The 27,449-nt window shown below is 39.3% G+C and overlaps 2 protein-coding genes across 3 annotated transcripts in view; one reads left to right on the top strand and one right to left on the bottom strand.

Annotated features, from left to right (window-relative positions):
* Positions 1-2,635: 2,635 nt before the first annotated feature.
* On the top strand, positions 2,636-5,750 carry SPC25 (SPC25 component of NDC80 kinetochore complex). The gene is made up of 7 exons (XM_030454483.1): positions 2,636-2,719; positions 3,070-3,252; positions 3,343-3,408; positions 4,179-4,325; positions 4,472-4,576; positions 4,878-4,976; positions 5,515-5,750. Exons 2-7 carry the CDS (start codon positions 3,099-3,101, stop codon positions 5,637-5,639), a joined length of 696 nt encoding a protein of 231 aa, XP_030310343.1. The 5' UTR covers positions 2,636-2,719; positions 3,070-3,098; the 3' UTR covers positions 5,640-5,750.
* Positions 5,751-16,817: 11,067 nt separating this feature from the next.
* Positions 16,818-27,449, bottom strand: part of CERS6 (ceramide synthase 6) — a 111,576-nt gene continuing 100,944 nt past the window's right edge. The window contains exons 9-11 of one of the 2 annotated variants that reach the window (XM_030454375.1): positions 20,800-20,956; positions 19,736-19,763; positions 16,818-16,975 (exon numbers count right to left, since the gene is read on the bottom strand). In XM_030454375.1, coding sequence (XP_030310235.1) covers positions 16,818-16,975; positions 19,736-19,763; positions 20,800-20,956 — 343 coding nt within the window. Of the gene's footprint in view, positions 16,980-19,735; positions 19,764-20,799; positions 20,957-27,449 lie in introns of both variants that reach the window. The other variant, XM_030454374.1, reaches the window with a different exon arrangement.

Here is a 27,449-nt window from a genome sequence, read left to right as displayed (position 1 = left end):
TGCGTTTCCGCAAACAGCCCTCACTGGATCAGGGCAGTTCAAGTTAAGGTCAGGCTTCTTTAGGGCTGGACTTGACCAGGAGAGGTTTAGCAAATACTAACATGAAGCTGTTGTTTTCTCTTGGTTCTGCCACCTTATTAATCTTAATCTTCCTGAGTTATTACACTGTCATTATTTCTCACTATAATATTAACTATGCACAGATGCGAAACAATAAACCTCGTGTTTGGGATATAACAGTAATTGTCAGACCTTAACACTTGTTTATATTTGTGTGGTTTTGTATATGCAACAGCACAAATGATAGGAACAATGCATAGCATAGAATGTTGGCACGTTTCTCTAGTCCCTGAAAGTAGCGCCATGCCAACCACATCTCAGTAAAGCTGGAAACCTGTCAACAGAAGTAGCTGAGCCTGTTTTTTATCACCAGTGTTTCAATTTTGTGTTCTTTCCACTTAAGATGCAGGAACTCTCCAACCCTGAACTATAGCTCTCAACTACCCCTTAACCCAGCACCGGAATAGCAGTGTGGACTCTGGACTACCAACACAACACAGCAACAGCTCTTTGCTGGCAACAGCCTGCCCTGCAGTTTGATTGCAGGTTAACAGCTACCCTGCTGCTGCTGCTGTATGTCCTGGAACCTTAATTTTAACCAGGTACCCTTAGGTTACAAAGACACCAATGAAGAGCTGGCAAATGCAGAAAAGAGGTACATGGTTCAGTGACATTGCCTCCAGCAAAGCTCACAGTGCTAGAAACAGGGAATAGGGCAAATTGCTGTTTAAACTTTATTTGATCCATGACTACCCTGTGGCTCGATATGAAAGAGATTTACAGGAAGACTTTTCAAAGTGTCTGGGCTAGAGTTAAAGTAAGGTTATGTGCCAGCATTAATGATTATGGAGCCTCTTGACTCAGACTTAACAGAGGATTTAAGAAGCATATGACTTGTGCTGGTTTTGGTCAGGAGGCCACATTTCTGTTTGTGGTTGGTAAGAGCTGTCAGTTTGGACAGAAACTGCAAAAATCAGCACGCTTCATTTAAACATCTACGTTAATAAAATGACTCAGAAGAGAACAGACTGAAGAACACAACAAGTGATCACAGATTAGAATTCAGGATTTCTTTAAATTAGTTGAACTTTTATTTACTAAACTCCAAGGGCTGAGAAAATTCTGTATTCAGAAAATTATGAGCTCAAATAATAAAAGGTAGTGATTTTATCGGCAACATTTAAACTTTATACTGGCAGCATTCACTAAGCTATGTTTAAAGTCTGACTGGGATAACAAGAGAAATGGTCCTGGTTAAAAAAAAGTGTTAAGATGTAGGTTCCATAACACCCCAATTTATACGTGGCGATATAATCTTCCTTGAACCAGTCCAAGCTCAGTATATTTAAGTTTGAAGCAGGTAAGAAACAGCGGTCTAACAGTTTTCAGACCAATGTTGAGGAAAGTTCAGAACAGGTGTCTGAGTCAAATGAGACAGAAATGCAGTTGGTTAGAAGTGCTGGCCACCAGCAGGAACAGCTTATACATGAATAATGCAATGAAAAGTTGGTGCTCCCAGCTCAGCCTTTTCTTTGGGTCAGGCTTAGGGGGCGGGTGAGGGGGGAGGGGAGAATAATGGTTTCCAACAGCAATCCTCAAAACCTTTACTAAGTTTACATTATTCTGAGATAATCTAAACAATACAGAATTAAAGCTGGGCGCAATTCATTAGCTATGGTGAGAAACCGCAGGCCGGTGTCTGGGATCACATCCTGGTGCTCACCCAGCGCCAGAAGGGAACGTCCTCAGCTGGAGCCGTGTGGTGAGGAGGACATGAATGCTGACAGCGGCTTGGCAGGGCATAGACAGGGCTGCTGGACTTTTGTTCATACTGAGAACGACTTTAATTACCCCTCGCTATCATTCTTCTGTCATAAAACGTTACCTTAAAGGCAACTCCAAACTCGTAATTCAGACTTGCGGATTTAAAAGGCAATTCAGGACCGTCACAAAACTTAGGAGTGACTCCCCCAAGCACGTTTTGTGCCTCAAATCGTCACAGCAAAAATGTTCTCGCTTCAGAGGCGCGTAGAGGGGCCCGCCCGCTCCCGAGCCTGTTTCACCCCGCACGGCACAGTGAAGCGCACACCACGGCACGGTGAAGCGCACACCACGCTCCGGTATCTTCCCTCCGGCCCACCGGCCACGGTCCCCGGCGCTGCGGACAGCCCGGCAGCTGCGCCCTCGCTGGGCGTCGGAAAAACGATCTGACCGCCACAAGCATTTCCCGGGCAAGCAGACAGACCCACAGCTCCCCTATCCTCCAAGCACCGACCCCGACCGTCCCACGCCACCTCCGCAAACCCCGAGGGGCGTCCTGGGACCGCAGCCCTGCCCTTCCCGTCCCGGCCCTGTCCTGCCCGTCACAGCAGCTCCACCCCGGGGGCATCGTTACCACAGCAACAGCGCCAGCAGCTCCCAGCAGGCCCTAGGTCCCCGGTCACAGCAGGAAGAGTGACCGAGCCAATCAGAGGTGCGGTTCTTGGGAGGCGGGCGAGCGGCGGTGCCCAATGAGAGAGCAGCTCTTGGGGCGGCGGGAAGGCGGTAGCAGTTTGAAAGCTGCGGGCGTGTCCGGTGTTTCGCCGTTCGCTCTGTCCTGCGCTGCTCGGCGGGCAGCACCGCGCTGCTTCCCGCATCGGCACCACCTCGTCGAGAGGAGGTGGGGGAAAGGTGTCCGACCGCCTCTCAATTCGGGCTGCGAACGTAGAGGAGAGGGCCCGGCGAAGGGGTGGGAGCGCCCCGGGGTAGGAGGGCGCGGAGCCTCGGGTGGGTGGAGGCGCCGGGCACGGTGCGGTGCGGGGCCGCCTCCTGGGGCGGGTAGCGCACCTCGGGCAGGGTAGCGAAACAAGCGCAGCTCCTGCCGTCGGTGCCCGTTGTAGGGATAGGAACGGAACTGATCGGGGAAGAGGTTGGAATAGGAAGCCAAGGGGATAAAAACAGCTCTGAAGGTTTATCCGGTAATTCTGAGTTAAATCTGCTGCTATTGTCTTGTGTGTTTTGACACTGCAGTTGCTCGCTTGCGTCTTTGCTGCAGCACTATGGCGAATATAAAGGCAGAAGATGAAATCAGCCTCTTTGAAAGAGAAATGAAAGAGTTTTGGACCAAATTTAAAAGCATTTATGGCCCTGAACAGATTAATCAGATTTTAGTGCTGAGAGATTCGTGCAAGGAGTCCATAAATGCGCTTTCAGGTAAATAGGTTCTGTGTCCCTGTTACCCCTGCTTTTTCCAAAATAATCTTCAGATTTCTACAGATAACTGAAATAACTTTACATTTACAGAGAAATGGTCCAAGAAGCTGAAAGAAGGGGACCTGATGATTAATAAGATTCAGGAGTATAACAATGGTACAGTATGGTATTTATTGTCTAACATTTCTAAAGTTAGTACAGCTGAATAATATGTTTAATTTCCCATTTTAGAAGGCAAATACCTCACAATGAAGACAAAACCAAATGCATTTGGTTGGTTAGGGTATGTAAATTGCAGATCAAAAGCAATTTGTTGAAAAAGTTGATGATGCAAAAAGATGAAGATCAGGTAAAAGTTTTCTATGTAGTGATTTTGGTGCTTTGGTATTTCAAACAACGTAGTAACCAGAACTTCCTGACTACAACAGGAAAAGTGAATGAAACTGCTTAGTGAACTTAAATATTGTGATGTTATTTATGCCACTTCCGTATTAGTTATAGAACACAGCCTATCATTTCAGGATTAACTACTCTGAATTTTGTAGTTAAGCTTCAGAATATTAGGTAAAAATAACTGCAATTCTACTTTTGGTCAATGTTTCCATTCCTTGCTTTTTATCAATTATTTGTTAGTAGACAGGATCCACCATCCTCATGCTTTGCAGATTTATGAAGTGGTGGCAGTAGAAACAAATGGCATCTAAATGAAGCATCAGAGGAGCTCCCTACTTAGTAACTTGTCTTTTGAATAATTTTCACTTTAAGCTTTTATTTGATGCTTTTAATATAGTCATGCTGACTCTTCAGGTGACATAGCACACATTTCACTGGATTTTATTCAAATGAGTCATCACAAACAGTATAGATAATTACTAAACATCAGGGACATCAACTGTACATGTTCAAATTTGCTTGGCTCCTTTCAGAGATCCTCCGGCAGAGCCAACGCGTATCAGAAAATCAAGAGCATTTTACAAAAATAAAAGCTAACGTGAATCAAGAAGAGGAGCAAAGGAAGCTTTTGCTTGACAGTATCCAAGAGCTTAAAGAAGAGCTGATGAAGAAAAAGGAAAGTAAGTAAAGGATAAGCAGATTTTCCTAATTAGAAAGGGATTTTTTTCAACACTTGGTCTCAATGCTCTTTTCTACTGATCTAAGTATTTCTTAGGTGCTTGTTTCACCTTTGCTTTCATATTTATGGTGGCTTTTTAAATTCTAGTCATAGCTTCCAAGAACCAAGTTGCTAAGGAGAGAATGGAACGACTCTGCAAATCCAAAGTGTTGTTTGAGGAGCGGATTGGACTGGAGATACGCAGGATTCATAGTAAGTTTCTGTCTTTCCATGTGCAGTATATGGTTAAACATATGGAGTGGTTAATGTTGAAATGTTCTTCACTGCACAATCCAGCTTGGACAGCTAAAGAATTTTCCCAGCCCAGGTATTACCATTGTGTCTCACATGGCAAAATATGGTATGCTAAAATGCCCGTGTCTTCAAAGAGAGCAGATTAGCTTAATTTGTAATTATTCTAAGAATATTAAATGAAACTGTATCTTAATAATTTGCTTTTTAATAATCATGATTCTCCAGCAGAGGTTAATGGTGCTTCTTCTGTTTGTTTTAGATGAACAATTACAGTTTGTATTCAGACATATTGACCACAAAGATCCTGACAAGCCATTTATGTTCACCCTTTCCATAAATGAACAGGGAGATTATGAAGGTATGTGAATTTTAAATACTTAGGAGGACACAATCTGATGCCAATATTTGAGAAAAGGAGGCGAGTCAAGTTTAGTTGTAACCTTTATCTTGCAATTTCTGAGTGAAAAACCTTGCAATGGTAATATTATTTAATAAAGTTTCTCTTGTTCACTTATATGAAAATACAGCTCCTTATATTTACTCCCCTCCATTTGTGGAGTTGCTGTTTAATTTGTATGGAACAAAGCAGGAAAGAGATAACAGGGATAAATAAATGCTTCAGTTTGTAATATGTTGCTTCTTCCCTTTATGCTAGAAAGTGTTTGTGCTGACAGGCACATCTCAACCTGTTTGAGAAGCCTGGAGGGCAGAAAAAAATAGGTTTGGGGTTTGTCTTTGCTGGAAGAAAATTATTTAATAGATTACTCAAAAATAATACTGGAAGAAGCTAAAACATAAAAGGTAACAAACTGCACTTGTATTTCATAAGCATAGAAAACAGTTAATTTAATTTTTTTTATAGTAGTCTAATCTTTTGGAAATTTGTGTTATTTTAGTGACTTCCTGTACTCCTCCTCTGGACTGCATAGCTGAGTTACAGCTCAAAGTGAGAGAAACGAACAATTTTTCTGCATTTGTTGCCAACATCAGAAAAGCTTTCACTGCTTTATCTTATAAATAGCATAAAACTAGCTTACACCTCCCTTCCTAACTGTAGAGCACTTTTTTCTTTCCTTCCTGTATTAAAGTATGTGTTTATCCATGTCTTAATCTAATTTCTAAATAAAAAAGATAATGAAAACAGTGTTTTAGTCTGCTGTCATCTAGAGGCATTTTAGATGATTCTTCAAACAGCAGTATAATAAATACCTTCCTTTACTGAATATCTCCCTAGATAGGTAAATTTTGATTCAGGAGCAAGTAGCTTAATGATGTAACGATACCCATATAGCTTCCCTGGGAAGATGTTAAAAATAAGGTACTTTCTGGGCCTTATTGCTCTCTTCCAAATGCATAGAAGTGTCTTTCAGGTTTGCATGTCATTGGAGTAGGCCTGAAACCCACTACAATAATGCTTAGCAATTACTTCAGTTACCTGTGTAAGAGGTCACCATCTTATTTTTTACTTTGTGCTCTCCAGTTTTATCACTGTTTTTTATACATGTAAATTTTTTATCTGTTGCATGATATATCTTACCACCTGTTTCAGATTCTTGTCTGGATGCCTATTTCTGTTGTTAGTAACAAAACTGACTTGCATGCTATTTTTGAATAAAGATTTTAACAGGAGCAAATGGGAACTTTGTTTTGATCAGAAATTCTAGAGGGCTGAAATGGAAATCTGCTGTAACTCAGAGGTTGCTGACTCCCACAATACCCAGCTGGGCAGAAAAGCTGTTCCAAAAAGGAGATAACATTCCATTTCTTCTTCCCTATAGGGAATAACTTGATATTTTCTAAATAACGCAACATTTTAGTTGGTATGCCCTATTTTTTTTTCTTGTGCTGAGAAGAGTAAAGGTGCAAAGTGATAACTCTTTTAGAACAAAGTGGCAGCAGAGGTTACTAGGCTTTTCAACAGTGACTTTTCAAATGAAATCCTCAGTTTCTGCCCTGTAGGTAAACCCCCAGTACTCTGAAAATTTTATCTTACAATGGGACAGAGGCACAGGCTGGGAGACTGCCTTCAAGTACTCTATCTAGTTGGTCATTAGGACATTTTGCTTCCTTTTTGAACGTACTAACAGGAACGTTTAATGTGTTGCTTTCTATGAGCTGCTTTTACCACAAGATTGCTGTAGGCATTTTTATTCAGGTTAATAGACTAGCCAGTAGTTTAGAAAAATTTATTCAGCCAGCTCTGTAGCTCCCACTTCTATATCTCCCAGGAGCTGCAACTGCTGTATTGCCCCACTTGGCTGGTGGCAGAGAAGTCCTCACCTTCCATGTTTGGAAGTATTTAACAGCTGTTGTATGGAAGCAAAAAGGTATTATGCAGCCTCCTTATTTTCAAATGGAGCTGTTCATTCACTAAGGATGTGCATATTGCTGAAAGGCACTCCTGTGTAGTATCTGATTTGATCATCTTCATAGAAAAAAAAATAAAATTGAAATGCCCTTGAGTAACAGACAAATGCTCAAACTAACTGACATTTTCTTTTCATGTTCATCCCAGGCATCATTAGTTGGTTTATTGCCTCTAACAAAAATTTTTTCCAAGATTGCTATGAACAAAGCATAAAATATGACAGCTACTGGATTGGAATTTACATTCTTAGGACCTGCTTGCTAGAAAATGTGATGTGCTTGGCTAGATATGTTCTATGCATGTGCCTAAAGCATGAACTTTGAAATATATATTACATATACATTTAAACCTTTACAATTTTGGAGTTTGAGTAAGGAACCTGCTTGTATTCGCCAAGGCAAATTAGGTGCAGATCTTACTCTAAAACAGAGCTAGGCATTCCAAAAGCAGATAAAAGCTAGGAAGGTGTACAACAATAGCTTTTATGTCTCTGCTTACTCTAAAACACAAAGTAAAACTAGTTTATGACATCCCTAAAAGAGCCATTATGCTACCTTAAGATAGGTGTTAAAATCAAAACCTTTGTGCCTTTATCAAATACACTTGGTGCTTATAGAATTTCACCCACCTGCATCTGTGGCACATTGGAATTTTCTATTAGTAATGAAGCTGCACATTGCAGCAATATCCAATAATAATAAGGAAAACTAGGACAATACTAAATACTAACTCAGCAGATACAGTAACTGGGGCCTCACTGTAATGGGTAGCATCTAAATGCAGACTGAATGCCCAAAAGAGCAGCTGGGAAAGCTCTTCAGCTCCAAAGCAATACACAGCTTAGGGACTATAAGACACATTGAACCAGCCTGCTCCTGTTGATGCTTGGGCTCCCTCTATTTAGCAGGATCAGATTTATCTTAAGGAAGACATAGATTTTAGTGAAGGTTAGTACAGGCACTTTTATTTTCATAGAACAGTTTGCCTAAACCTGGATGTTGCTTGTCCTGCTGAAATACTTGGCTACCAAGGGGCAAACCTAAGATATGTGGTCCATCAACTACTGCTGATCATACAGACAATGGCTGATGTACCCACCAGTGCTCAGCACCTTATTGAATTTATCTCCTAATATAAAAATCTGGCAATCAGGTGTTGAATTTATTAGATACTGGAAATACATTGTGAATTTAAGGACTGTTGGGAAGACAAAATAATATTAAACATTAATAATGCATGTGCTGAGTATATTTAATCACAATGTGTTTTTTTTTTTAATGCTAGGTGCACGCAGATTTGAAAAGAAACTGAATTACTGTAAGATTCTTGGCTAACAAAGTTTTATCGTACATCTAATCAACCAAAAGTAGAGGTGATTAAGTTGAATTTGTTGATAATTTTCATAAACCCTCTAGGATGTTGCCAGACATATTAAAAAAGCAAACAAACAAGTAATGGCTACACTTGTGAATATTAAGAGAGACATGGAAGTTATGCTGTGCTGCTGTCATATTCCAATTGTGTTATAGTATCTATTGTCTTCTCTAATGCTTCATTAAACTGTGAATTTATTCAGTACTTTGATATTGTCCAAAGTAGTCCTGTCATTGTAATACTCTAAAATCATTGTGAACTAATCTGAGTGATTTATCACTTTTTAAAAGCCCTGTGAACCTGACATAACAAACATTTACACATGTGAATCACTTACTCCCACAGGCAGACTACAGTACATTTTTTAAATCTATGACTGAACCATACTAAATAATTATGGTAATAATCTTACCTTTTTGAAAGAAATAGTTGCAATCCAATTGCATCAGGCTTTACTGCTGAATAGAATTGTATGCCTGAAAGGTTGGGGGGAATGGCTCTGCCAGACAGTGCGACTCCATTCTTTTTGTCCTTACTAACCCTGACCCTGCTAACAATTATACACAAAAAAAACTTTAGAATGTTGAGCTTATAAAAAAGTCAGTCCAGCAGAAGCAGATGTAACTAAGCCTCATTTCCTACAGTTTTGTGATTTGGTCCTTAAACAGTGCCATTTCCTTCACTGCAACATCCCAGTTGTTCTTTACTGTCTCCCTGTGGTTGAGAGCCAGCACCACTCCCAGGTTATGCTGGTTTGGCCTCTGCTTGGTTGATGCTAAAGCCACAAGACAAGGGTTACACTCTGCTTTCCCTTCCTCCAGTACAGAACATTGCTTTGTGATTCTCTGCTTTACCTGGCTGCCGATTTGTAGTACCTTGTTACAACAGTGATAGCTGAAACACAGGCTCCTTTTCAAATGTGGGCTAACAGCAATGGGTTCAAAAGTTGTTAGGGAGACCAGCAGACTATGCTAATAACATTTAATCCATGCAAGTGCACAGTGATTTTTTTACGTGGCCTTACATATATAATTTCAAGTGGCTATGCACTGAAAGGATGAATCGAAAGCAGATACAATTAGTGTTAATTTGATTTCCTTCCTTGTCAGTAACAGCATGTTGAACAATGCTAACTACTATTGACTCATCTGTTTTGTGACTGATGGATAACTCTGCACATGGGAACATGCTCTGACTGATTTGCCATAATGGATTTTTTTTTCCACTGGCTATGGGATTATGGACTCAGTTCCTCACTGTCCCCTATCTTCTGCACCACAGATTCAGCTGGAGTAACTGGCTTGGCAAAGCAGTCTGTTGAATGAACAGCAACTATACATCATTATTCTGGTTTAGAAGCATGCTATATTTCCTTTACACTGATGGTAATTATAAAGATCATTTAAGAGCAGACCCTGCACACTAAACTTTGTGACTAAGCAAGGAGTAGGCAGGAGTGATACAGAGCTGACCTTCTGGGTGGTGTATAAGCTGTCTAAATTAAAGCACATGTGTCACGGTTTAACGGTGTAATGACTGTAAGGGTCTTTACCAGTTTACAATGTGAGTGCTTACCTCACAAGTTAAAAATAAAAACAGGCAAATAACTAACACAACTTTCCAAATGAAGCTAACAAGAGGGAAACTTCCTTGTCTAGCTCTGTGTCTGACACAGCCCCTTTAATGGAAAGGAGATGCAGCAAATGGCTAATCGCATTCTTTTAACATTAGTTGTCAGTATCAGCACAACTTACTGGCCTCTGTTTTCCTATACTTTATGCAAAGGCAGATAAGCCATCTGCCTTTGCAGAAATAATGTTTCTAATGAAGAAAGGAAAAACTTTGCATACAATCCTCAGCACTGCCAACTGCAACTTTGCAGCCGTTGTCCTTTTAGGCTCCAGTCTTCTCTAAGGTTACCCATAATTGGATATTGGCTTGTGATTATTACAACAGGCACCACCTTTACAGATGCTCTGCTAATGGAATCACAATGAATCAAAATACCAAATTTACAGTCAGTGTCCATGTAATGTACATGAGAAAGCCAGTTTGCTTTCCTCAACTGCTTCTGCTGAAGTTTCCCTCCACTGTAATTTCTCAACCAAATTAAATGGTGCAGAACAAGCATTAAAAGCTCGCATCCAATCATTAATCCTATCCAGATGGCACTGATGTCACTGTTGGCAATCCATTTTTTTTCTATTTCAAACTATATAGTTAGCATTTTAGAGTAGTTAGTTGTCATATTTACAGAGAAGGAACTCTTACATGTGGAACAGCTGAGTTTGTGCTGGATGCTTGGACTAGTTGCAAGAGTAGCACAGACCGTCACAGCTTAACTATGAGCAATCCCAATGGTTCACATGCTCTATTTGACAGGATCCATTTCTTAGAAAAAATGGATTCACTTAGTAGGAGACTGCTATGAGAGGGCAACAGCCATTTAAAAACTTCACGTGAAGAGGAAGCTGCTTCTAGACTGGGCTGCAGACTCAGCAGCTTTTTACATCCACTTGGTTCAGATGACCATAACTCAGGTCATCAGTTCCTCAGCAGGAAGGACCAAATGCTGGACCTGCATTTCAAGCAATCCAGAATACTAACATTCATACTCTCTTCTGTACCTGGCATACAGATTATGTTGTCCCATAAAATTACAGCTACATGGAGACTGGTGAGAAACAGCATATAAAAATGTACTATCTGAATGCTTTGGCTGAATTAAATTTAAATTAAAAGTAAATGAGAGACTACACAAATATAACTGTAAAATAGCAAGCTTTTCTTGTGGAAGCAGCTTTTTTCAAAAATACTTTAGGAGAGCAACAGTAATTAAATTACTTTTGCTGGGAAACAAAATAGGAGGTTATCTTTGAAACAAAACCAGAAAGAAGACAGAAAGTTGCTAGCTAGGTTAATGAAGGAGAGAGCTAATCCAATTTTAATTAAGGAAGAATCACATTCAACCTCTGAATTTCAAGGTTCTTCTAGCAACCACTGTGTTTCTTGTATAGAGGGACCTTTGCAGATTTAAAAGGGAGTTTATCAAAAACATATTTCTCTTTCTCACATTATCCTGAGTCATTTTCTGTACACAGTGGCTCTCCCTTGAACAATGTAATTTGAGGGATATATGTGGAATAGGAAGCAAAAGACATTAGACATACAACTGGACAGATTTACACATAATCAAGTCTCTTCAATAAACAAGAATTTAAATGAAATATTAAACGCACTACAAAATTCTTACTTGAATCTTCTCTAAAAATTCTGGAGTCTGCAGTGTGGGTAACAGTCCTTGAGCTAAAAAAAAAAAGGAAGAAATGGTCTGCAATTCATAGAAAAGAAAAGAAAACTGACACTACATTCCTAATTCTTATGTTTATTATGAAAGTGTCTCCAAATCAAAATAGCCTACAATATTGATTGGTTCCAGAGATTTTATGATGAATATTTATTTTCCATATTTAAAAAACCCAAACCAACCAAATAAAACACAAAATAACTCCCCAAGTTATACACAACAGCTATACATGAAAGGACTTGCAGCTAGCACATCACTGTGTCTAGGACAGTGGAGTTCCTACACATAACTGCATTTCTGAAAGAGTTGCTCAAGCACAGGATTGTCATGAAAACACAGGTGGATCAGTGTCATCTTTCTCACCCTGACTTGCAAAAGGCAGTCAACATGCACAGTACAGTATGAGAGCTTATGTATAAAAGTTGAACTCCAAGACTGCAAGAAGCTGAAGCTCAGAAGCCAGAAAATGTGTTTTGTTGCACAGATCATTTTAGGTCATGTAAGAAAATAATTTTGGTCTTTTTTCTGATGTGTGATGACTGAAATGGCATCAGTTTGTAGCATTTCCTCCAGTTTTTAATTGGAAACAATTTCAAAGACTGAAAATTCTGTACAGACAAACCCAAACACTGTGTTTTCATTGCAACTACAATCAGAAATCTTTACAATTTAAAGGCTAAACATGTTTGCCACTTTTCCAAACTTCCATTAGTGCTTTTTAAAATTAAAATTAAAAAAAAATTAAAAATATAAGAATAAGGTTGTCTTACTGAAGTTCCCATTAGGTCCCTGTTCCAAATCAAAAGCATTCAAAACAAGTAATACAAACCGGTTTTGCATTATGATTTAAAGGCAACTGTAATTTGCAGAACACTGAAGTTAGGCCTAATACGGTCTACAATACAGAAAGGGTAAAAAGTATTTGATAGCTCCTCTCACACAAATGTAACAAGAAGTAGACAATAGGAGACATACAAAAATGAGCGGTAGCAAAGAGATTAAAAAAATACGAAAGCATCAACAGTAGAAAAACAATGGCAGCCTATATTCCTCAGAATACAGAAAGCTTCAGTAATAAGAAGATGAATGAAACAGTCATTAGGCTTCCTACTAGAGTGATCTGCATAAACCAGACAGGGTGTCTACATCAACCCATGTTGATCCTCAATGACATTTGCTGCAGGGTAGCAGCTTCCACCACGATGTCCCAGTCAGAACCAGGGAGTGATTTTCACTCAGAACACGTACAGGTTTAAGACAAGAACGACTTCGCTGTAAGCAAAGCTTTAGTGCAGGTAGTTGGGTCTCAGAAACAGGATTTGGCATTGGCAATCACACAGAATGGTCACAGGCTGAGACATGAGCATATGAAGCTGTGACACCTGTTCCAATTCTGCTGGAATTATTAAATAAATAACACATAGAAAAACCTACAAAATAGCAACAAGGAAACACCATGGGACACTTTGGTATTTTAGAACTAGCACTACTGAACATTGTTCAATATCCAAAAGACTCCGACATCCACCCTTGTTGTTTGATCAGATATTCTACCATTTTCTGCAGTGTCTGTTGTTTATGAAAAAAACCCAAACCCAACCAAATTCCATCATATATTTTTCTTTTGGTATAAAATATGCCAATATGGGAAACAGTAAACAAAGGGAGACCTGAATCTTATTATACTCTGGGCTGGCAAGGGGGAGGAGACAAGTCATTACTATTTACTAATAAATTCTACATATAATTTCCTCATTTTTCTACTTCAACATCTCAACCACTGTGTCATGTACTGCACTATAAAAAGGGAGCATAGAGGTTGAAGACAGGTTACAGAGTACAAACCCTCATTTCTAATATGATAATTCTACAAAAGGCATGAATATACAGAACCTGTTAAAATCTCATACTTATCATGAGCTACGTGAATAATTTCTATCCATTTTCTGGAATATGTGGGATTATTCTCTTAATACTTGATGGCCTCCAAATACACCTTACCAAGCTCTTCCACAGAGAAGCAAACAAACTCAAATGAAGAAGAAAATGGTTGCATGACATTCTCTCTGCAGAGTGGAAGATGAAGGCAAAGTTTTGACATCCACTGGTTAAAGTAATGAATCAAAACATATTGCAATGTATGATCACTAAAACACCTGGTCCATCCCACTAAAGATAGAAAAAATTGCATGAATTTTTTATTTCCATTAAAAAAAATGTAGCTTGAAAGTTTAGTTATTGTTCAGCAAAGTTTAGTGAAGTTACTTTTATCCTTTTATCCCATTTCTACAAATGTGTCATTTGAATCTCTCATCTCACTTATTTGCCAGGCATAATAGTCTATATGAACTTTATCCTAGGCTGACAAGAATGAACTCTAAAAAGCCAGGTTTATAGGAGATAAGTAAGTCACTGGGAGTAAGTTCAACCTTGGTATCTGTGTACATGCTTTAGTGCATCACAGATGAAACTGAACCTCAAAGGAGGAGTTTCAATTCAAGTTGTTGAACCCAACACCGGCAGTACACTACGATCATATGTAGCCAGATGGTAAATCATCTCAAGGGTTGTAGCCTTGACTGTACATCTGGATCAATAGGATAGAGCACAGCTGGGGAGGAGCTACAAGGACCGAAGCTCTTTGGGACAATTGTTTTTGGTAACTGCTCTCTGTCCTGATATCAACATTACAGTTCTATTGTTTTATCTAGGTTGTATATGCTGATAGTTCAGAGCAACACCCTGTCTGCATGTAAGACAAAATATTTTGCCAGGAAGCCACCTCTGTAACCATCTTTTCAGAAGGGAAATGGTCCAGTGGAAGTAGTAATCAACACCACGGAAGAGGTGTGCTTAAACTATTACTCTCAATTACCATTTTAGAAAGCAAGATTTTGGAAATCATAATGCTCATTCAATATTTCCAAGGATGGCTTTTTACTTAAAACCTTGGTATCATCTTGACAGTAATTAGTAAACAACTGCCACCTCAAATACCATGGATGGGATACTTTCTATTGTAATCAGTGTATTTTCACTGATGCCTTGCAGATAACTGTATGAAATCAGAGATGCAGGAGATAGATAGGAAAAATCATCAGCAGAGAAACCTTTGAGAGAGAAGGAAACCTAAATAAGACTCCTTTGCTCCTTCAGATATACTCATGGACATAGAAACTATGCAGCTGCTAAATTGCAAGGTTACCTGATGCTCTGCAGGCAGTAAAACTGGCAGCTCTTCCAAGATTTACAATTCTTCTTAACTTATTGTTTACTAACTAGAGGCACTGTTTTTGTTCATGCCATTCTGGACTTCCTGTTAGCACATTTTTGGCTAACAGAGAGGGGTCCCTATGGATAGTAAAGATTTCAGAAATTTTAAAGAGTGACCAGTATAATAGGACAAATCTCAGTTTTCAACAAGAAAGAAGTGGCAACACAACTTTCTTCAATGGAGTGTGTATAAAATATAGCCTTTAAACATGTTTTATGGTATCAAACCATCTATATTTTTCTACTTGCATAGGTGGAGGGAATACAAAAAATTTCCTGGTTTAGAGTTCCAGCTGAACACAGCACTCCAATCCCTTCTTTACTTTTTCCTCCTCATTTGATACTTTTTCCTTCTCATTTGCTCTTTCCTTTTTTTTTTTTTTTTTTTTTTTTTTTAGTCTAAATAAAGTCTTTGGTCTATAAGTACATTGGTTCTGTGTGTACATACATGACACTGATGAACAGTAGGTTGCATAGAATCTGTTAGTCAAGAACTGTGCCTGCTTTTGGCACTGCTGTCACTAATCACAGAGAAATGTCCTGCAAGAGTTGTATGATCCTTAACATCCTAAATCAAACTTTATCTAGAGGCCTGAAGAAATGTATATACAATGTTCAAAAAGATGTTTATTTTGGGTGTTACTTTATCTTCTTTGAGACACAGTCTGTAAATCTTGGATGAAAAAGTAGAGCAAAATTATTTTACAGACACCCTTAATTTTATTTCTAGATGTGATTATGTACTGCTGGGTGTTCAAAGCTTGCTGTGAATTATGTTAACTCAATTGGGCTCAAGTTCTCATGAATTTAAAATAAACTACTTCTAGTAATGAATGACATTTTGCCTTCTCTCTCTTGGACCCTACCAAGAAAGTGGCAATAATTACAACAACAATACCTAAAGTGAACTGTGTCCAAGGAAGCCATGAACTTTTCATCTGCTGTTTTTTCCATTACACTCCTGCTCTCATCCATCTCAACTTCCAAGAACAGTTTCAGGAGTGAGGTCTGGATTCACAATGGTGCACCTGAACAAACACCTTTCAACATGGAATCTCTACGGAAAGTTAAATAATATCTGTAGAAGTAAAAAATTGCAAGGCAAAAAAAAAAAAATATATTAAAATTACTTTATCCTACCTGTTGACATCGATGCTTTTGGATATTTGCACAAATAATCAAGTCTACTTCTAATGCAATTAACCACCAAAATGAATTTTAAAGTATGCTAAAATAGTACCTCACAATTACCACAGTTTTTTTCCCCAAATTTCTAATTGACCACATTATCTACTATTTAAAATATCAATCCAGTGTTTTAAAACTTTATGTTGGAGGAACGGCCACTGAGATTTCATAGGCAATTTCAAAACCAGTACCTTAAAACACAAAGATAGCAAAAATATCTGAAGCAGAACTAGAATCCATAAAGCTATGTTCTATTTTACTGTAAGTAACAACTTAAACAACTATTACTTATAGCAGACTGAGCAAAAGCAACAGGGATGGACAGAAGAGATCTGAGCGTGATGGTCTCCATCACTGAGAATCCCAAGGGCTAAAGTTAGAGAATGGATATTCCCTTTTATCTAGAAGCTCTCAAAAGAATACAAAATAAATAATATTTCAAAGACAGCACGAGTGAAAATACTGCTCCCATTGTGTCAGTTACATACACATACAGCATGCCTACGTATACAGAAGGGTGTGTGTCTTCATTCACAAACAGGAAATATGGCAGTGCGCTATCAGAATGCTTTGATACTCCTAATTTTTTCTGATGCTGAGATATATGAAGAAACCACATTCCCAACTTATAATTTACTTCCAGTAGCAAACAGTTCATTCTGTTCGTGTCTTATGATTTAACTCAGGGATTAATGGTCTTCTGAGCAAGTGCCACCAGTAAGATACCCATTTGTCCCATTGGCACCGCCGGTCCCATTAGTGGTGGCAGTGCTGTGCAGGGTCTTTGAACGAGGTGCTGTTTCTTCCTCATCTGAGCTTGACTCAATGTCACTTCGGTCATCCTTTGCTACCTGTAGAATTTGAAAAAGAAGCAAGCAGTAGGTGATTATAAGGAAAAAACCCTCTTTTTGGTTCAAGCCAGATTCTGAAAATTCAAACACTTTTTAATTTGAGCTTTGAAGGCAATCTCAGCTCTGGCACACTTCTCTGCCTCTGCCTGCCTGGACCCACTTCAAACACAGATTCCTGTCCATGCACATGCCAGCTGCAAAGGCAGGGTGGTAACTTTGCACTGGTGCACTGAAGGCAGCATGTCCAAGTGAGGTCACAGTGCTCAAGGCAAAGGGTTGTGCACAAACTAAAGGAACCAAGAATTCAAGCTCCAGAGTTCAAACTTGCCCCCTTCCCTCTCCCCTCCTACTACAACATTATTTCCTGTGCTTCCTTTGGGATGCTTCTCTTCGACATGACAATATAAAATATTCAACCCATCTTCCTCCTTCTCATGTCCCATATCATTCTCTAGTGACCACACAGCTACAGGGAACAGTGCTATGGGCAGGCAGCAGGGGACAGGACTCATCAGTAGGACACAGGACAGCAGCCAGATAGGACTGGCCAATGCATAACTCACCACACCAGGTAACTTCACTCTCTGACCTCAGGCAAGTGGTGAGAACAGGGCTTGAAACACTGAACATAGCACTCTCCAGTCCTTAACACAGGAACCACAAATGTATTTGGGCAATTCAATTGTCTACACCATCATGCCACTGGAAAGCTGTTTCAGAACAGACTGACCCTAACTGTTAGGAATTTCCTGCTAATCTCCAGATGGCTTTCTTCCTGCCAATTTATGCCCACTTGCTCAGTGACTGTTGTTCCTTAGGTTAAGGAGTTCACACCTTATTTGCAGACCTCTTTGAAGGCCTCAGGTAAAGATCACTACATTTGAGGGCTGTGCATTGGTCCCTTCACACTTCCCGAGGTGACTTCACTTCACCCCATTCAGTCAGGTGCACTCAGAAAAAGTAAAAACATGAGGAAGCCAACAACAGGCAGGTTAAGGGGAGAAAACAAGGGTGACAGAAAAGAAAATCCTGGAATGAAAAGGCTCTGCTTGTCCTGTTTAATTCGATGCTTTTCCCAGAGAGGTAACAACAACACTACCAGCATGTGGGTCTGTAGGACAGCACAGGTCAGAAGACACCTCATTATGTCTATGCCCAACCTCCCACTCAGTCTAGGGTCAGGGAAGGTTACCCAGAGCTTTACCCAGTCTGATCTTCAAAGTCTCCACAAGTGGTAAGAGTGCATCAGATGCAGTTAAAAAAAAAAAAACCAAACAAAAAATGAACAGAGAAAAAGGCCTGAAGTCAAAGCTGCATGAAGCTTTAAAGATGCAGCTTTCCATGCTTGACTCTACTCCTTTTTGTATATCTAAGCTTCCTAATTCAGTCAGAATCTATCCATGCTGTGCTGGTTGCCACACAAGGCAATTCCTATTTACTTTTCCATAGTGACTGGACATAAAAGGGGCAAAACACAATGCGGGTCTTGTCCTCAAAGAAACCTAAACAATTAAAGAACACTGTGTGTAGTTTTTTCTTACAGTAATCTCCCTGTACTCCAGGAAGTCCTCATGACAATTCTGATATCCACCTCTTGTCTCATAAATGGCCATTTGCCTTTGGAGCTTCAACTGGTGCTACCATCCTTGCAATATTCTAGCACCTGAGTGACACTATTCTGCTTGGTAACAGAGAAAAAAGAAACACAGTTCCCGTATACATCCTAATGTCATTGCCTAGCAAGCCTGTAATTCTGAAACCCATGAAACTGTACTTCAGCTGATGTAAGAAATTTGATTCTGTAGTTACACAGCTTCAGTTACAGACTACTTCAGTCTCTTTTATATAGGGGACTTTTACATAAAAGTTGTTGGGGGTACAGAAATACACCTAGAATTACACTATTACACTATTTTTAAAATGCAGCAACATACCAGGATCTTTACACTTAAAATCTGATATGAATCCAACACAGCTTGCTGTACTTAGTTCTCTTTGTTTACTGAAGTAATTTTTACAGAAGTCTAGAAAATACATATCTAGGTTTATAAAGCTCCTAAGCATAACAGAAAATAAGGAATAGGTGATCAGGATTAGTTACAAATGAAGTGATTACAATTTGCCTTATCAGTTGAGCTATTCCAAAGGCAGATGATAGAAAAAAACCTATAAAACAATAATTAAGGATGAAGATCTGTTGTAAGGTACTTGTAATGTGTTTTGAAAACTTTGCTTATTTTACTGCAGAAACGGAAAGAAAATGGTTGCAAGTGAGGAAGTTAAGATCTGGGTGAGGAAGACTCCTTTGTGGATATGTTGTGTATATGCATCTTTAGCCTGGTTTCCATCTTACTGAGAGTGTTTAACATTGCTCTTGTGCAACCTAAATTTTCTCCTGTGCAACTGTTTGAACTACGAGGCAGAGGACTTATACTCTGAAGTATGTTTCCCAGTGGTGACCGAGCAGCTGACTATCTTGCTGCTATATATGTGTAAAACAGGCTGTAACACAACAGCACCCAGATACTGCAGATAGAATAGAGCTTGAGTGGTATTAGGCTATGCATAGGCAAGAAGTAAAATGGGTCCTTGAAGATAGCCTTCATTTAAATACACGAACACAAACAATGGATAAAAATACCAAGCAGAAACTGCAAAAAATAATAATAATAAAACCTAAAAAACCCAAACCAAACCAAATAAGAAACACCAACACTGTGCAGAACAAATCTTTTGCATAGTAAATTTAAAGAAACTTACATGCAAGGGGTTCCACTTTCCAGCCTTCCAGTACAGCACAAGGGAAAGGATAAACAAGCAGAGTAAGAGAGAGTATGAAGCACTCTTTGAAGTCACGGGTGTAATTCAGACAGGACAGCTGAGGGTAATAATTGCTGAAGGCAGAGGAGACTGAAGTGTGGCTTCCAGGCAAAACACAGTTCAGGAATGCACTGTCAGACAGAGCAAGCTGCAGATTCTGGGTGCCATCCTGTATAAGGCTGAACTTTCCTTTACATTCACAGGAACTGTTTTTCTGCAGAACAATCCTATTCACTTTGGGGGTGGTCCCATGTTTTAGGAAACATGTACTCATGCACTCTACTATTTAAGAACAAAATGCTGTGTACTTCATGTGATCTGTAAGCACTACTTCTACTATCTAAATGTGAGTGCAGTCTCTGCACAGCGAGTGTACTGGGGATAGCATTTCTGCAAATTATATCTCCCTGTCAAATATAACAATGTCAGCAAGATACTGAATTTTATCGCAAATAGTCTTGCTGTAGAAATCCTAGAAAGAAAGCACATAGCCCTATGAAGAACCTCGTTAATACCAAACCTCAAAAGAGGTTGTGATCTGTGATTTTTATCACTAATGAAGACAGCTGAATTTCAGTTTATGTTATTACTATCACTACCAGCTGGGAACACTTTGCTAACAGCTACTATAAGGAAGAAAAACAGAACTGGCAGCTGCAAGAAAGTAGTTTGCTTGTTTTTTTAAAATCCAGTTTTCCTAGCTTGGTTCAGTACACCAGATTATAAAAATAAGTGTGGAAGCACATATAAATACAATCACTATTGTATCTTATACAATCACTTATAAATACAATCACTAACTGTATCTTAAGTTATTGGACATTTGCCAAAAGGATAGGAAAACAGTTTCCATGAAAGGAAAGAAAAACTTACATAAAACAACATGTGTCTTCAATAATGTTATGGATTAGAAAGAAAAAGTAACCAAGAAGTCAGTGACCTTGTATTGGTATTGAAAAAGGTAAAACCCTAAACGTGAAACAGAACAGTGCTGCCTTACCTTGCCCTTTGCAATAGCTTTGTAGGCTGCCTTAATGATCAGATAAGACCAAAAACAGTGCAGAATTTGAAGAATCACAAGCAGAATATTGAAGACCCACAAGGCAGGAAAATTGCCCAGAGCTTCATACAGTTCAAATAATGTTGTGTTTAATATCCTAGAAGAGAAATAAATAGAAAAATAATGTAACTTTACATAAGCCCTTTTAAAACCAAGATGACAAGTACCTGATGAGATGGGACTTACATGGACAGTTAGTTCTCAGAATAATTGTGACTTGGACTGAATCACACAGGTGTCAACAGAGAGAAACAACATCAAAATTTCTATGTTTAACCTCATTTTCCAAGCACCACATATAGAAAGCAAAGATTCTTAGTGTGCATTTCTTCTTTTATAAAGCTGTCAGGTCTTGGTTTTCTCAGGTAACTCCTTCTCTGATTAATAAATATTAATTTATTCCATATTTTTAAAATCAATCTTTTCCATCTCAGCTGCCTCCAGTAGGGGTTTGGTGTCCCTCTATTAGCACTGGGGAAGAGCACATTTGAGGACTGTTGTATTGCAGTGCAACCCACATGCAGTCCTGTGTTACTCACACCAGACTGGGACAGGGAGCTGCACCCTCTCTCATCCAAATAGGCCTGTACCAAGAGCTGAGCCATGTTCCCTGGGCACTCCCATCTGAAGCCCTCTCTCCTAAGCCAATCTCAAAGCCAAGACATTTGCTTCAGTGTACACAGCTTTGGGTGCTGTTGCTCTCTTGGTATCAGCAATGCAAGTCATGCTCTGCAGAACTGAAAACAGTCTGAGACAATTCAGTTAAGGTGAGACTTCAGTAGAATGTAAAAAAACAGCACATGAGTGGCAGGATTCAGCCTCCTGCAGAGTTTTCTAAGAATGAGAGGAGGCTTTGGCTGAATGTCCCAACATTAACTCTTATGTTTATGATCCTTTAGTGGAAACTTCAGCATCAACTGGAATCTAAAGTCAAAATAAACAGCTGAGGTACTGGGCAGCTCTGGTGGCTGCTTCTTGCACAAAATGATATTTGCACATCTCTTCTGTACAAGCAAGACTGAGGCTGAGCAGACAACGGGGATACTTGGGGGCAGCAAGGAGTGGGTGTCAAGAAAATTCGGGCAGTTCTAGACATTTGTGCCAAGCCTTTGAGGATTAACATTTCAGATGCAGGCAGTAACAGTGATGTTACAGTATGACTACTGAAGCTTTGTGAATGCAGCACTAATGATTGCCCAAGTACTCTGCCATAGCAGACTACTTCAATCTGGACCTCAGCAAACTGCCTGAGAGCACAGTGGACAACAGTAGAAACAAGGGCACTTTTGGAAACAAATAATGACCTCTGAATGCTTGTTACATGGGGGGAGGAGAGGGAGAGAAGAGGTAAAAATTAGGATTTGTCAACTTCCATCCATTTTCCTGGCTATGTAAAACTGCATTTAAAAAATCTGTTAATTTTACGTTTACTTGTTTGGTTTTTAATTAACTCTCAGCCGCTAGCCACTAGATGGCACACTGGGTCAAGCAATCGGCTGCACAGCTCTTGGTCTGCACCAGCTTTACCTAAAGGCAGAAGACAACCGAGCCCTGTACGGGCTTCAGAACTGCACAGGTCTCCTTTGCAAAGTTAGATACTGGGCTCAACTTCTTAATTATCAATCACATTTGCCACAATCCTTTCCAATAACGTAAAAATCATCTCCAGCAGTGTTAATGTGAAGTATGTACAGGAAACAAACCCCAAATAAAACATTAAACGGTAATGATTTATGTGTATAAGCAGTATTGGTTGAAAACCAAGCAGTATTTTTAATGGACTGGCCTTGATACTATTGGGCATTTCATAATAAAATTTCTACCTTTTTATTTTTGCCTTCTTATACTAAGCTCCAAGTTTGCTTCATGCTTTATTGAGAGTTAAGTGTTTTATAACCTTATTATACAGCTGTGTTTTTACAGCTTCTTCTCTTTATGGAGTGAATATTGGAAAAATAAACTGTTAACTAGTGTGCAAAAACCCTGTCATACTATTGCTTTGTCAGCTAAAACCTTTCAGTTTCAGCTTTGTGTAATATATTCCAACGATAGCTCTGCATGGCACAGCAATACTCCACTTTATAATTCAAGGGGATGCTCTCATGCATATAAAACCACAGCTGGAGTCAGCATTGTTTTACTTCACCACTACTTCAGCCCTGACCACCGTATCAAATTCAAATGTGAAGTTAACAACTCCTGTATGTAAAGCATCCACTGTTTATGTAATATATTAATTTTTAAAATTTAAATGTTATATATGCAAGAACTGTAAAAGCAGTTTCTTCAATTTCTGTTTATATTTTCATTCACTGGATCAAATTCACCTCTAGGGGCTTCCATAGGAGCAACGTCAAAAAAGCAGCATTAGAGATGCAGATGGTCTGTTCTAATAGAAGTCTAAAACAGCAGGAAGATAGAAAGGCCAAAAAGAGCACCTCTCGTTCAAAAAGCAGTCTCACCATGCAAATGAATTATCTACTGTTTATTTGATATGGGAAATAAGCCTTCATTGAAAAAGCAGACCTCTTTCTAACATGCTCATGTCTAGCAAACTAAGGACAGGACTGGAACGTTAAAGCTGCATAAAGGATCTCAATAATTGTTCAGCAATGGTAAGAGGGGTCAGTGATCTGATGTGCAGGCAGTGCTAAGACCATTTCTAAGCATGTAGGCCTGAGGAAAAGCAGAATGAATAACCCAGAAAAGTAGATAAAAAATGGAAGAAAGTAAATAAAACTCTCAAAGTTGTGGAGACTGAGGAAGGGAAGGAGGTAAGAAAGCTTAGACAAATTTCCACCACCCCACTGCTGAAAGGATTCAAGTGAAGCATTTTAACCAACTACATAAATAACAAGGACTAGAAAAAGAAGCATGAGAATGGATTATGCAACGGAGAAAGTGCTTATGGGATGTATATACAAATAAATCCTAGGTTTAAATACTCAAAAAGACAGACACTTAAATCTGCAAACCTGCTTGAATTTTTCAGAGCTCTCCAGTGCCTGAATCCCAGCTTTTCACAATCAGCAGTGGAAACTGATTCTTGGCTATCTGACTTGAAACAGCTTGACTTTATCTCACAGGGAGAAATTGTTTTGAGCTGCAAGTGCTCCACCTCTCTGAAAACTTTGGTCAGCATTTCTCAGTTCTTTGCAATTGGAAACAAAAAAATTGGAAACAAAATGCTAGCTTCTGCTTTTGAAAATAGGTTCTGGACTCCAGCAATTTTTCCGAGGCTCTGAAAGATTTTGATAGCTGGATAAAACAACGCAATCTCATGGAAGGTATTCTTGTCTCTTTTCTCATTAGTTACATTCCAAACAGGGCTGTGCACCTGGATGCCTGAAACAATCAGTTCAGCATTTTGAATTATGTGGTACAACTGATGAAGGTAAATGAAAACAAATTCACCACTTAAGATCCAGTCTGTGGTAGACTTGCAAGAATGCTGCCACAATAACTGAGCCACTGGGAGAGGTAATTCTGTACTTACTGTATTACTGGTCTAATTGAACACTCAGAATACAATGAACACATTTTCAAGAACTAGTAACCATCAGCTGCATAACATCAACTATAACACAGGTTTTTCCTTTACCATCTCTGTATCTGTCCAGTTAAGCAGTACTTGGGAGGCCATCCGCCTCAGAGATGATTACATTCCCCCCCCTCAACTTAGTGGGAACAAGTCCAGGCTCTCAGATGGCAGTTACTAATTCTTAGCAACTAGATCATTTGTCTTGCACCAGGGATGGAATGAGAAAAGGGAGATGAAGGAAGAGAGATAAGGAAAGAGAGGGATGGGTGGAAGAGGAAAATGGCTTTTTACATTTGTCTGAGAATTGGTAAAAATATGCCATCTTTTTTTCTGAAAGGGTCCCAGGAGGAATGAAAGGAAGTGAGAAAGAAGGCCATGTGGAAATAGTAGGCATTCTTCCAGACAGGCAGGAAATTAATTATAAACTGTGCAGAATGAAGCATAGCAGGGTGATGGGCACTGTTATCACATCCAAAGGGGGCAGAAACTGCAGCTGAAATGAGTGCTACTGCACACTGCCTCACCCACTGCAGCACAGCCCAGTGCCCAGCACCATGCGTGTGCAGCACGTGGAATAAAAGGCAGGTTGGTACCACAGTGCAGTAGCCAGAAGCCTTGAAGTACAACCAAGGACAGTAACATGATACCAGCATGCCTAAGTGATTAGGAATGAATGCCTTTTTCTCCTTTAGCAACTGTATATCAGACAACAGCATTCTATACTGCACCATAGCTATCTGTATTCAGACATCAATATTGCATTAATTACACAGCAAATGCATAATTACATCTGGGTGGGCAATAACGAAAATTAGGTCCAACAACACTACTGCCAGCAATCCTTCTAAGTTTCTGCTTTTCTGAATTTTTCCTTTAGAAGATAAACAACTGCACTTCTGCCTCAAACCATAGCAGTTTATTCTCTATTATACATGGTAAAAAGGGACCAAGACAGTCCTAAATTCTGGAATTAGCTACTCCATTAACCTACTATGTTAAAAAAACCTGAAAACCAACAAACAAAACAACATTCTTTGTATAGTTTACTTTTTGTTAAAGATGGGCACAAGGCACGGTACATCTTAGCTGCCAGACAAAGACTCTGGGAGAATTAATTCATCAGCTTGGTTCTATAACATTCTGGACTACTTGCTTAAAAGATCCCATAAAAACAACAGGTATAAAAAATACAATGAAGATTCACAGATAAATGAAGAATCAGTAGAGTGTGAAAGCATATGTATGTGCCCATGTTGATCAGCCATAGTATGATAGATTCCATCTATCATCATAATCATCTAGATTTATCTCTGGGATTTAGACCTTGACTGAAATTGAATAGGGCATCACATCTCATGCTGTCCTAGCTACTTATAATGACAGTGCTAAGATAATTTTACACAACAGGTGACCTGACACACAGATGTTTCTGCATGAGAAACTTCAGGTAAGCTACCCAACCTTTTACCTGAGAAGGATTTGAGATGATATGCAAAATAGCCATTAAGTTCAAGAAAATTTTCCCTGAAGCCCTCAAGATGTAGCAGAGCTGAATATTGAATTACAGCAAATCCAGTAATTCAGCATTTAAATAGCTGTACTGCCAATTTCTTTCTCTTCTGAATTTCAGCTGAGCCAGCTGCTAAGACATTGTCTATAGCACTGTTCTTCTCTGAAAATATACTTCTTGGCTCTTTCTGAGTGGGAGAACAAGATGTTTTCCCTTTCAGATCCTGCTGTCTTAAGTTTTCAGTCTCCCTGGGTAACATTTATACATGGCAAATATGAGGGGAGCAGCAGATACCCACTGTTAACAGAAAGTCAGAAGAACCAGTCAGAAGCCACACGGCATCAATGAGACGGGGAAGAAAGGATGGGAGAGAGAGATGATCTTTCAACAGCATCTCAGATGGATTCGTCAGATTTTTTGGTTGTGATGCTCATTACCTTGGAAGCTGATCAAAGATCTAAATGAAATGGAGTAACAGAAGGGGTATAACCTCAAGTCAGTACTCAGAGCAGCATCAAATCCATACAGCTCCATTTCTCAGTGAGCTCAGCATCACTTGGTGTTCTTACCTGTACCAGCCCCATATGAGAGAACTTCCTCACATGGTGCTAATGCAAGTTCAGGTGCTGTGGAGATGGGTAGTTCCTGTTCTAAGACAGATCAGTAACAATATCTCCTTGCAGAAATCATAGGCTTGCCGCTGAGACTGTTTTTTTAAGCTCTGCATAGATCAATAGGATTTCAAATTACTTAAATAAAAGGATGGGACAGACAGGAAATTATTCATGTTTGATGTACCGTAAAAGAGACCATTCTGATCAAGCTGTCACTAATCTGGGTTCAGCTGTGCTTCTCACTCAATTCCTTCTAATCCACAGACTGTGTATTAACTGATTTTGCAGCTACTAGTATGAATAATAGTATTTCCACTCTTGTGGATAGAAAAGAAAGACAAGAATACAAGGTCAGAGACACCTTCACAATCCAAGCTCAAATCTCAGGAGAGTCTTTCAACAGACATTAGGATATGGAGAGAATTCAAATTTCCTAGCAGAATGTAATTATACTCAGCAAAATGTTCAATCAGTAATGTGTTCTGGCAAAATGCTTGTGTAAAAGCCTGTGATCATAACACAGGCACAGAAAAACTACATTTTGCTAAGAATAATGATTCCAAACAGAAAATCTCCAAGCACACATAAAAATTTTATATGAACAACAGAGAATACATATCAGAATCCTCTTGCCTAGAGATCACATTATTCTCCAAATAGAAAAGACGTTTTTTGTAAACTATGGTTGGCTAATTTCCAATCTTTGCAAAACAGGGTACCAAAGAACAAAAAAAGCCTTCCCCATGTCTCTTTCTTTTGACTAAAAATAAGTGCGATACTGCTGCTCAAGGAATATTTCTTCTTCTTGCCTTTGGAGCACACACTGACATACTGCCTTGTGTATAGCTATATGCCATGGCAGTCATTTTAGGAGAAAAACAGATTACTCAAATTTTCTGTAAATGCAGGACTAAACAGAACTAGT

Source organism: Calypte anna, chromosome 7, assembly GCF_003957555.1.
Source record: "Calypte anna isolate BGI_N300 chromosome 7, bCalAnn1_v1.p, whole genome shotgun sequence".
Classification (NCBI taxonomy): Eukaryota; Metazoa; Chordata; class Aves; order Apodiformes; family Trochilidae; genus Calypte; species Calypte anna.
The sequence above is the reverse complement of the archived record's forward strand: the minus strand, read 5'-3'. Positions and strand labels throughout refer to the sequence as shown.

What these genes read in the sequence shown, in the direction of transcription:
- SPC25 (XM_030454483.1), top strand. Translation starts at nt 3,099, where the DNA reads ATGGCGAATATAAAGGCAGAAGATGAAATCAGCCTCTTTGAAAGAGAA. An exon ending in GATTCAGGAGTATAACAATG is followed by an intron (nt 3,409 to 4,178) that starts GTACAGTATGGT and finishes GGCTCCTTTCAG; the next exon opens with AGATCCTCCGGCAGAGCCAA. An exon ending in GCTGATGAAGAAAAAGGAAA is followed by an intron (nt 4,326 to 4,471) that starts GTAAGTAAAGGA and finishes TTTAAATTCTAG; the next exon opens with TCATAGCTTCCAAGAACCAA.